The sequence below is a fragment of the Drosophila erecta genome, unplaced genomic scaffold (assembly GCF_003286155.1).
Source record: "Drosophila erecta strain 14021-0224.00,06,07 unplaced genomic scaffold, DereRS2 tig00000000-arrow-pilon, whole genome shotgun sequence".
Classification (NCBI taxonomy): Eukaryota; Metazoa; Arthropoda; class Insecta; order Diptera; family Drosophilidae; genus Drosophila; species Drosophila erecta.
Window position 1 is genome coordinate 4010815 of NW_020825194.1, and position 11955 is coordinate 4022769.

An 11955-nucleotide genomic window follows, 5' to 3' on the forward strand; every position below is an offset into this window, starting at 1 on the left:
ATGGCCGCGGGCCCAAAGGAAAATGGCGACCATGGCCCTGGCCCGGCCAATGGTAATTTGAAAATATGGTAATTATGAAGCGGCTTTGTATAAGGCGGAAAAACAGAAAAACAAGGAATGGTGAGGAGGGAGCCTCTGACACCGCGGCTGTGTCTGTTCTAATTAGGCGCACATAAATTGCACCACAAACAAGATGGGCAGCAAGACCAACAACAACAACAAGAAGAACAACAACAGCCATCGGCAACAAATCCTAAATAACAATTAAACCAATTTTCAAGATTAAAAACACCTCACAGCCTCAATGCTTTAATATTTTAATTAAAAATTCCAACGCAAAATGCCGCCGCAGAGCGAGGTGTGGCCAACAGCCCCTCCAGAAGCCCCTTGAGCGAATGAGTGGCCGAGTGCTCCCTGAATGGCCTCTGGAGGCCTATGACTTTGAATTATTGCACGGCGAGTCATAAATTAAGTGCGTGGCCCTCCTCAAATGGCGGCGAGTGTGCTGCTCGTTGGGCGCCAGTTGTCGGTGGTGGCAGGTGGCCAATGGGGCACTTGCATTAAGCGGTTTTCGAGGATTTTCTTAGTTTTAAAACACGAAACAAAACATAAATTGATGCGTATGAAGCACTTACAGCCATTGTATTCATACTTCATCGAGCTGAGGCTCTGCCCAGAAATGTACATTACTTTAGTTTGGTAATACAAACGTGGTATATCTTTGAGAACTTTGAGAAACGAGTGGCAGCAGTTTGTTATTGCTGCAAACCAGTGTTATGGTCACCAATCCGCTATTTCGGTTAGGGAATTCAACCTGTTGGATGCTTTATCCACTGCACAAGAACATTTCCCTCCAGCATCGCCGCTCTTTCACTCAAATATTCCGGTAATAGAATTTGAAGACCGAAATCGGCGGGCGGAGCTGGATTTCGGTAGACCTTTAGACCTTCATAAATAAATGCGCCAAGTTCTTCGCGGGGAGTTGAATCCTTTATCCATCTGAAGGAGATGCTGATGGAGATGGGCAGTGGGAGTGGGAGTGGCACCTCTTGAGTCGCTGTTGTGGCCATGCAATCAAATTCAGACGTTTGGCGGCACTCAGGCCGCCCACTTGCGTTACTTAAGTGTCGTAAAGTCCTGCCAGGGATGCGAGGGTAGGGGGAGGGGCTGGGGCGGCGGGAGGGTGGCTGCAAGGACAACAACAAGTGCGGCTTTTATGATTTATGCAACTATCGCCTGCAGCCAGAAGTGGGTGGGGCAGGACTCCAGGAGAGCCATTGCCGAAATCCTTGAGAGAGCCGCTCGAGGCGCGTAAATTCTTTTCTTGGGCGCCTCGTCTTCCATTTTTCTCGTTTTTTTTTTGTTGTTTTTTTGGACGTATGTCTCAGACTAAGCGGCTCGTGGGGAAAGTGGGAAAAGCGCTTCAAATTGTGCAATTTTTATGGACGCAGTGGGTGGCTGGGGGCGGCATTCATGAATAAAAGATTTTCCGATTCACCCCGACACCAGAACCGAGCAAACCGCCTCCTCCTGTCGCCCAATTTATTATGCTGTTGGCCTTGCCGAGTGCAAATAATAAGCAGCAAGTGCACAGCCACGCCCACACAATTGTCGGGGAGGCGTGGGCGGGGCGGGGGCGGGCCAAGTAGGTGTGGCACTAGAGAAGAGGCTGCAAAGGCAGAATGCCTGCAAAATTAGCAAAGCAAACGCTCGGCTGCAGTTTACTTGCCATTTAAGCGCCGCACTCGACAGCTGTGTTTGTCAGTGGCACTTGCAACCAGCAACCACCTAGGCGCAACAACAACATCGGCAACTTGCAACGCACGAGCTACAAGAAGAAGAACTACCGGCACCCAAGGAAAAACCAACAAAATGCCAGGCCGAAAAGTGTGTGTCTCTATTGTGAACTGAAATTAATCAATAAAATTTAATAGGATTTATAAGTAAACATTGTAACGTTCAAATTTACATCCATCAAAACGTGCTACATAGATATTTTTGAAACATAAAAGAATGCAATGGAAAACACTTTTGTGCGGAAATCACTAATAAAAGTGTCGAAAAATATGTAGCACTATACATTTTTGTAGCAATCCATATCTAGATATTGCATTTTATGCCACATTTGTTTTCTGTGGAATGCTGCACCTGCAACTTGCAACGACAGCCACAACAACCCACAGCCCAAAAGTTGAACTTGCAGTTTTGTTATTTTTCTTCCTTCGCCATTGTTTGTCTCTCGAAACCAAAGGGTCGTCTTCGGTCCGAAAGAAATGCACATAAAATATAAGAATATTAGGCAAACACTGGGCAATTTGGTCAGAGGATATACGAGTGTTTATGCAATTCACTTGGCAATTAGAGCGTTTAAACAACTACGAAAATTGCAGTTCCGACAAATCCGCTCGGAAATTAAAAATATGTTGTACAGCGTAATTTGTTTAACAATAACACTTTGTACAACTGCTTGTATGTGTAAGGTTTGATTATTTTGAGAAGCCCTCTGATTGCAAGCGATTCAAAAAGATATTTCAAATATAAAAAGCTCGGAGCAAATATTTAAAAGGCATTAGAAATTAGGTAATAGATATTGTTCGTTAGCGTGGAAGGCCTGCAAAGAATTAACAAAATATGGAAACATAATGTCCTTTAAGTCCTTGTAGAAGTGGCGCCATCTAGTGCCCGGAACTTCCTGAAAGAGTGCTGCCAGTGTATACCAGTGGACCCTTCTTATGGGCAGCACTATGAGAGTATTCGAGCTCACATTGTCTAGGCTAGGTGCGGAACTCGGCTATTAAGGCTTAATTTTTCCAGGGCTTTGGAATATTGAAAATAAAATTTTTTGAATATTTGGCTTTCATAAATTATATTTACCAGTAGTAAAAATCAAAATAAAAATAATTTAACATTATTCAGATTTCTAAATTATTGGCTTACCACGTGACACGTGTTAGTTTGTTAGGTAAACTAAGAAAAATATAAACATGTTTGCAAATTCAGAAAAAAGCATAAAATAAATCGACAGTGGATCAGTACAGTGACGTTTACCTTTATTAAACGGACTTAGCTACAAAAACTTGAGGGTCGCGATTTTTACAATTGCAATTTCGAGTGGAGGCCTGAAATTGATGGAACATGACCAAGTCTGGCGCAGTTTTCGGGTGTCAACTACGACGTCTAGGATTAGTTTGATTATTCGGAAATGGATCGCGTCTTGGGCTTCTTATGCTTGCGCTTCTTGTCGCGATGCCGATCCTCCGTGCTGGACTCGCGTTTGCTCCGGGCGCTGGTGCTGGTGGCATCGGTTTTGGCCTCACTTCCGGCGGGTGCAGCCGCTTCGGGGCCCACGGAATCCACACGCTCCTCGTCCTGCAGCTTCCTCAGCGTCTCGGCCTTGAGGCGCTCCAGTTCGTTGAGCTCGCGGGTGGTGCGCTCCTTCTCCATGTCGTCCTGGCGCTGCTTCTCCAGGCGCCGTTCCTCCTCCTTGGCGATCTCATTGCGCATGTGCTCCTTCATCAGCAGCGCGGCCTCCGCACGCTTCTGCATCTTCTCGCGGGCCGCCTTCTCGCGTTCCTCGCTCATGGGCAGCGCGGAGGTGAGCTTGGGCAGCGGGCTGCGCGAGCGGCGCCGGCGGGAGCGACTGGTTGAGGGACTGCGACTGCGCGACGAGCTGTGCCGGCGTCCGCGGCTGCGACTGCGTCTATTGCCAGACGATTCGCGGCGTCTTCTGCCATCCGAGTCCTGGCGCCTTCTGCCGGAGGATTCCTGGCGTCGTCTGGCCGGTGAATCCTTGCGCCTTCTGTCGGGCGAGTCCCTGCGTTTTCTTTCCGGCGAGTCCTTACGCCTTCTGCCTGGTGAATCGTGTCTTTTGGCAAGCGGGTCTTGTTGCTTTTTGTCGGCAGACTCCGCGAGTTTTTTGCCAGGAGAATCCTTTTTCCTGCCTGGCGATTCTTGCCGCTTTTTGTCTTGCGACTCCTGACGCTTTCTGCCCGGCGATTCTTGTCTTTTCACAGGAGAGTCCTGACGCTTCTTATCAGAATCCTTTCGCTTTTTGCTCGGGCTATCCCCCCGTTTCTTTCCCGCAGTATCCTCCTGCTTGCTGCTGTCCTGTATCTTTTTGTCTTGGGAATCCTCCATTTTTCTGTTGGCGGAGTCCTTGCGCTTGGGAGAAGCCTCTCGCTTCCTGTCGTTTGAGTCCTCTCGCTTTCTTTCAGGCGAGTCTCGTCGCTTTCTATCCGTTGAGCTGGGACGCTTCCTACCCGGCGAATCCTGACGCTTTCTGCCCGGCGACATCTGACGCCTCTGGCTGGGTGAATCCTGCCTACGGTTTTGACTGCGGGAACGCTGCTGCCGCCGGCGGTCGCCACTGGGCGAGCCTCTTCCTCTGATTGGTGACAGGGGGAAACGATTGCGGTACTCATTATCCTGTGAGCGCGAGCGACGGCGGCGATCCCTGTCCGCGAACGGATTACGGCGATTGCCCCGATTCAACTGATTTTGATTTTGATTCTGGTTCTGGTTAAAGTTTTGACCAGGACGTCGGGCGGGCGAACGTTGCTGACGACGTGAAGGGGACTGGCGACGTGGGCTTCGGGAGCGACTGCGCTTTGGCTTGGCTTTATCATCGGGCTTGCGCTCATCGCGTTTAGCGTTGCGATCCTTGCTGACCGATGACTCCACTTTGATGTCCTGCTTGGTTGGTGGTTTCACCTTCAACTGTTCCTCGTCTTCGGACTCGGCTTCGGTTTCTGTCTGCTGCTCGTAGTCCAGGGCGTTCATGTCCATCGACTTGCGGCGCTTGACAGGAGTCACATCCTTCGCTTTATCCTTTTCGCCGCCTTTTTCTCTCTCCTTGGCTTTACCGCGCTCTGCGGCGTCCTTTGACTTGGGCTTGTGCTCTGGAGAGAACCTATCCGGAGTTATTTTGCCACCGTAAGTGCTGGCATGGGATAGCTCGAAAAACGACTGCTTGGGATTCTTTGTGGCCTCCTCGTGGCGACGCTTCCTCTCATGCTCGCGACGCTTCACCTCCTCCTCGCGCATCTTGGTCTCCTCCTCAATGCGCTCCAAGTCGGACAACTTGATGGTCCGCTTTTGGGCATGTTTCCAGTGAGGTGGCGTAGTGCTTCGCGAACGACTACGCGACGGGGTGCGAAAGCGCTGTGAAGAGTTTTTGTGTTAGATATTGTGTGGAGTTACAAATAGTTGTCTATACTAACAAACACTCCGCGACCTTTGACAATGCGACCGCTACGCGATGTGGGCGGTGCCTGTTTCTTTGACCAACCGAAGTGGTTACGATTGCGCTCTCTATCCTGATCCCTGCTTCGATCGCGATCCTGTCCGCGAACTCCACGGTCCTCACGATCTCGCGACTTGGATCGCTCCGCGCGCATTAGGAATTTGTTCGATACCTGAATACAGAAGGGTATGGGAATATGGATATTCAATCATAGGAAAAGATAATTCATTTCAGTTACCTCTGGTATCTCGTTAGGATCTATCTTTGTGATTGTGACCAACGGATGCAGCTCGCCTTCCTCGCGGTCCTCGTCATCATCCTGCGGATTCTGCTCATGCTTTCCATTGCCCCGTTTTGCTTCATTGCTATGCAAATGTGAAACAATTACAAAATAAGAACCATAAACCAAGTATATACAAGATATGGCACTATCACATACTCTTCGCTTTCGCTGGACTTTGAATCTTTGCGGCTGCGTTTTTTCTTCTTGTCCTTCTGCTCGGCCTTGGCCTCAGCCTCACTTTCCTCGCTCTTTGAGTCCTCAGTGGCCGTGGAGCGCCTCTTTCGCTTCTTCTCCTTTTTGGCTAAGTGGCGAAAGGCATGTCAAGTATAGGAGGTATGTGAAAATAGATGGCAGTCGTACCCTTTGTCTGTCTAACTAGTTCGCCACAGTTGGCAATGGCCGCATCCTGCAGCGGGCGAGAGTTCCGATCGACGGGCAAATCCTCCAATTGTCGCACCAACTCCTGACCGGATATAACTTGGCCGAATACAACATGGATACTGCAACGAGGAAGCATGTCGTTATTATTGTGATCTATTTAATGTGCTCAAAGCTAACTTACTTGTCCAAATGTGGCGCAGGCTGTGTTGTACTACAATGAGAAACAGAAGAAGAGAAAAATATTCTTTACACTTTGGCTAACTGGTTGTTGGGCTGCAGTAGGCAGTTGTAGTTGAAATCGGTGTTGTTGGTTCAGTTGTCGTTGTTGTTGTTGTCGGTTGAGGTGGAGACAATGTCATGTGCAACAAAGTTTAAAGGTTTCTACATATGTGTAGGCAGAGATGGCACACATGATTTTGGCAAGCCACCAACCACAAGAGTCGCTGCAGTTGGCCATGGCTAGCACATCGTCATCTGGCAGATCCATTGGGGAGGATCCAGACCAAGATTCCGGCAAAGATCCACAATGAGCCGAGACCGAGAGAGAGATAGACACACTGAGACCGAGGAACGAGGACCGAGGACCGAGCCCCAGAGACCAAAGACCAGTGAGCTGAAAGACATCTGCATCGTCTTTCACTTGGTTTATGGACCCACAGACCAGCTGCACTGGGGATGGTGGATGGCGGTGCATCGGCCGTTGGAGGACAGATTGCGATGCATCTGTCCGCTGGTCAGTGGGACGCAAGCTCACACTTTACTGCCCACGGGCTAAGGCTAAATGGCAATAGATTAATGAACAACAACAGAGGTTTAAGTATAGATCAAAAAGAAGGCGAAGAACGTTTAGCTGAATTATCGGTGCCTGAAACAGAACTGAAACTAAATTTACGGCCACGTTAGTCCGGACCAGCCGGTTACGGACCTCCATTGAGAGCACTTACATAAAGAACTGCGAGCCATTGGTGTTCTTGCCCCGGTTGGCCATCGACAGCAGGAAGGGACGATCGTGCTTCTTCTCGAAACTCTCATCTGCGAAGAGGAATACGATTGTTTAAACCAAATTCACTTTAAATACACATGGTACTCAAAAGCCCCAGATGAGCACCCCGAAAACCCAATCTTCTAAACAACTAATGTGCATGTAATTGGAGTTCCCTAAATCCGCTTCTATTTGCATATTTGACCCATTTTCCACTTATTTTCCACCTAGACGTATAATTAGCAATAATGAATGTGCACCATTATATTTCTAATGGAAATATATGCCAAAATGTACATTTAAATTGAGTCGCTTGAGTGACCATGCGAAATGCGCATTTATTTTTGACATTTAAATGGGGTATTTGTTCATTTTGGCTGGTGCATATGGAAATAAGGACACATCCAAAGATTTATAGCCTTTCCTAAACAGATTAAATCTTTGCAGCTTGTTAAACTTAAGTGGATTATTGTAGTGTAGTTTAGTGTAATTGGTTGGACTAAGTATCTTTGTTAATGTACATTTTTTAAATTTATCCCCCCAATTATTTGGCTTTCTCTGAATCTAGGCTTCTTAAATCCTGTTCCTCTTATCAGATACCCACTGTATTGATTTTTTCCCCCACAAACAGCGGCAGACGCATACATATATGTATGTATGTATGTATAACCGGAAGAACTCACCCTCGAATGTCCCGCCGTAGATGGACTCGCCGCCGGTGCCGTTCCCCGCGGAGAAGTCGCCCGCCTGGACCATGAAGTCCTTGACCACCCGGTGGAATATCACGCCCTTGTACTGCAGCTTCTTGCCGGTGACCAGGCCAAATCCCTTTTCGCCCGTGCAAAGTGCGCGGAAATTCTCGGCCGTCTTGGGCGCCACATCGCTGAAGAGCTCGAAAACAATGCGGCCCACGCCCAGTCCGCCCAGGGAAATGTCGAAGAAGCACCGCGATCGCGTGGCACCCGCGTCGCGCTTGTTTACCGTCATTATTTCCGCAGATTTTTGCTAATAAATGCTGTTTAATACGTATTCCTCGCCGTTTTCGCGTTGCACAATGTCGGCGTTGCCAACTCTTTTTAAAACTTGGGATGTCAAAAACATACAGTTACAAATATCGATGTCCATTATGTTTGGCAAATTATTAGGTATCGATATTTTATTATTTATTTTATTTTTTGTCAAATTTGTTAAAAAATTTGTATTTGCTCTCTATAATAGAGAAATATCGGAGTTATATAAAGTCAAAACATTTAATTGGAGACTTTCAGTAACCAATTATCAGATAATGCTTTTGAATATAATCCGCAATATTGGTGGAACACGGTTGGAAATATAGTTTCAATGCGCATTTTTTCGAGAAAAACATTATGTTGTTCAACCCAACAATGAATTGAAATTGGGTCTTTATGGTAATATTATTCTTACCTTGGCCCGATAAAATAGACAGATGATACATTTGTAAATAATTTTTAATGTTTATTAAATTTTCAAAAGGAACAATTCGAAAAAAAAATATAAATTCTCTACAGACGCCGTTCCATCCCTGGCTGGAATACGGTCACACAAAGCCAATGTTTACATGGCAACTAGCGTGTGGGTGTAACTGTGTGCGTGAACGAGAGCGCACGAGCGGCGCAAGGGCGGCGCGAGCGTGAGTGCGAGCGAGAGAGCAAGGCGAAGACGTGTTCTTTCCGCCGAAAAAGCAAATAATTGGTTTATCAGAGAAAAACAAAAAAATTCCAGCCAGTGTCGCGATAAAAACACGACAATCGCATTGCAGCCGCCTCAGAAGCGAACGATCAGCCTCAGCTGACCGGAAAGTTTACATTGCGACGTGGAAAACCACGAATCACCCGAAAATTTCAAGACGAGCAATCGCATTTCAGAATGTGTGGCATATTCGCGTACCTAAATTACTTGACGCCCAAGTCGCGACAGGAGGTCCTGGATCTCCTGCTGCAGGGACTGAAGCGGTTGGAGTACCGCGGCTACGACTCCACTGGCATAGCCATCGATGCGCTGAACTCTGGCGAGGCACAGTCCATAATGCTGGTGAAGCGAACGGGGAAGGTGAAGGTCCTGGAGGACGCGGTGGCGGAGGTTTGCCTGGGCCAGGACTACTCCCTGCCCATCGAGACCCACATTGGCATAGCACACACGCGCTGGGCCACCCACGGTGTGCCCTCCGAGGTCAACTCACATCCGCAGCGATCCGATGAGGAAAACAGTTTTGTGGTGGTGCACAACGGCATTATTACCAACTACAAGGACGTGAAGACCCTGCTGGAGAAGCGCGGTTATGTGTTCGAGTCCGACACGGACACGGAGGTGATTGCCAAGCTGGTCCACCACCTGTGGCAGCAGCATCCTGGCTACACCTTCGGCGAGCTTGTGGAGCAGGCCATTCAGCAGCTGGAGGGCGCCTTCGCTATCGCCTTCAAGTCAAGTCACTTCCCAGGGGAGTGCGTGGCCTCCAGGCGGGGATCGCCGCTCTTGGTGGGCATCAAGGCCAAGACCAAGCTGGCCACCGATCACATACCCATCCTGTACGCCAAGGCGCATCGCCCACATGGTCAGCCGCAGCAGCAGGCCTATCAAGTATTGCCGGCCGGCGATTGCAGTGCCGAGTTTCAGCCGCTGGAGCGCAAGGAAGTGGAGTATTTCTTCGCTTCAGACGCCTCGGCCGTTATAGAGCACACGAATAGGGTGATTTACCTGGAAGATGACGATGTGGCCGCCGTCAAGAACGATGGCACCCTCAGCATTCATCGCCTAAACAAATCCTCCGATGATCCGCACGCCCGCGAGATCATCACCTTGAAGATGGAGATCCAGCAGATCATGAAGGGCAATTACGATTACTTCATGCTCAAGGAGATCTTCGAGCAGCCGGAATCAGTGGTCAACACCATGCGCGGCAGGATGAGGTTCGATACGCAGACTGTCGTTCTGGGTGGCATCAAGGAGTACATACCGGAAATCAAGCGTTGCCGCCGCCTGATGCTGATTGCGTGCGGCACATCCTACCACAGTGCAGTGGCCACCAGGCAGCTGCTGGAGGAACTGACCGAACTGCCCGTAATGGTGGAACTGGCCTCTGATTTCCTGGACAGGAATACGCCCATTTTCAGGGACGACGTGTGCTTCTTTATCTCGCAATCGGGTGAGACAGCGGACACCCTGATGGCCCTCAGGTACTGCAAACAGCGAGGAGCCCTCATCGTGGGCGTTACCAACACGGTGGGCAGCAGCATCTGTCGCGAGTCGCACTGTGGCGTCCACATCAACGCTGGACCCGAGATCGGAGTGGCCTCCACGAAGGCCTACACCTCGCAGTTCATTTCGCTGGTTATGTTCGCTTTAGTCATGTCGGAGGATCGTCTCTCCCTGCAACAGCGCCGATTGGAGATCATCAATGGTCTATCCCAGCTGGACGAGCACATTAGGACTGTCCTGAAGCTGAACTCGCAGGTTCAGCAGCTTGCGAAGGAGCTGTACCAGCACAAGTCGCTGCTCATCATGGGCAGGGGCTTCAATTTCGCCACCTGCTTGGAGGGAGCTCTGGTAATCCATTTAATCAATTTTAAGCTTTAATTTAATCAGATCTCATTTATGCATCCTTATATATGCACTGGAACGTAATTGTATCGCTTGATGGAAAATAACCTATGTCAACAAATCAATTAACTTGTTTATTGCAGTATTATACCCTTTACCAAGTGCACTTCAACTAATCATTATGTTTGTTCCACGCTTTATGAGCTAAATTTAACCAATTTACTTTCCCATTGCAGAAAGTGAAGGAGCTGACGTACATGCACAGCGAGGGAATCCTGGCTGGAGAACTGAAACACGGACCACTGGCCCTGGTGGACGACGAGATGCCCGTGCTGATGATCGTGCTGCGGGATCCGGTGTACACCAAGTGCATGAATGCCCTGCAGCAGGTGACATCCCGCAAGGGCAGACCGATCCTGATCTGCGAGGAGGGCGACAACGAGACCATGGCCTTCTCCACGCGCTCGCTGCAGATCCCCAGGACCGTGGACTGTCTGCAGGGAGTGCTCACGGTGATTCCACTCCAGCTGCTGTCCTACCACATCGCCGTGCTACGCGGATGCGACGTGGACTGCCCCAGGAACCTGGCCAAGTCGGTGACCGTGGAGTAGGCAACCCAGCTACCCGGCTCACGCCGCCTCAAGAATTCCATTTTAGTATCTGCCTAAGAAAAACAAAAACAAACCCTAGGACTTAAGTTGAAATCTTCTGGTATTTTCTCGGATCGAAATTCGGCCCTTATCCCTTTAACCCACTGTGCCCCATCCGGCTGAAGCCGAGTCTGTTTAACCCCTGCATTTGTAGCATTTGTAGCCTATACTGACCCTTTGTGTTGTGGACCCACTACTTTTTGTGAATGTGCAATTGAAATATAAATATTTCCAGTTTTTCTTTAAAAGTATCTTGTTGGTTTGAATTAAAAGTACAATGGAAAGTGTCTTAACATTGAATATATTTTGATATCGAAATACATTGCTCTACAGCTAATTATAAAAACTAAAGCTCTTTTTCACATAAAATGCTTATCTGGCATTAAACATATTTTAAACATTTTAAGCTCGATATTTTAAAAGTCGAACGCCACGTCACGTTATTGCTGTATACGTAAAAATATTTTTCTTACGTTATGTTAACACGTGAATTTAAGATATAATTACAATTGTTTATATACATTTTGAGCAATATTTTAAATTTGAAGCATCCTAACGGAATAAAAATGTATTATTCCTTAAAATAAATGGTATACCGAAATCGATAGATCGCATAAATTTGAATATTTTATTTATACCCGTTACTCGTAGAGTAAAAGGGTATACAAAATTGAAAAGTATGTAACAGGCAGAAGGAAATGTTTCCGACCACATAAAGGACCACATTGATCAGGATACACTTTTGAAGAATGTGATATTTTTTCTTTTTTATATATATTTTGTAAATTTCTACAGATTTGCCAAAAAACTTTTTTTCACGCCCACTTCAACGCCCACGGGCCGCACAAAACTGTCACGG

At 47.9% G+C, this 11955-nt stretch overlaps 2 protein-coding genes across 2 annotated transcripts; one reads left to right on the forward strand and one right to left on the reverse strand.

Annotated features, from left to right (window-relative positions):
• Positions 1-3029: 3029 nt before the first annotated feature.
• LOC6554198 (peptidyl-prolyl cis-trans isomerase G) lies at positions 3030-8000 on the reverse strand. Its single transcript, XM_001981428.3, has 8 exons — positions 7572-8000; positions 6851-6938; positions 6088-6117; positions 5886-6025; positions 5682-5826; positions 5481-5607; positions 5220-5414; positions 3030-5160 (listed from the first exon to the last, which is right to left on the reverse strand). Exons 1-8 carry the CDS (start codon positions 7873-7875, stop codon positions 3193-3195), a joined length of 2997 nt encoding a protein of 998 aa, XP_001981464.2. The 5' UTR covers positions 7876-8000; the 3' UTR covers positions 3030-3192.
• A 422-nt stretch (positions 8001-8422) lies between these two features.
• On the forward strand, positions 8423-11355 carry LOC6554199 (glutamine--fructose-6-phosphate aminotransferase [isomerizing] 2). Its single transcript, XM_001981429.3, has 2 exons — positions 8423-10452; positions 10683-11355. Exons 1-2 carry the CDS (start codon positions 8776-8778, stop codon positions 11055-11057), a joined length of 2052 nt encoding a protein of 683 aa, XP_001981465.1. The 5' UTR covers positions 8423-8775; the 3' UTR covers positions 11058-11355.
• Positions 11356-11955: the final 600 nt, after the last annotated feature.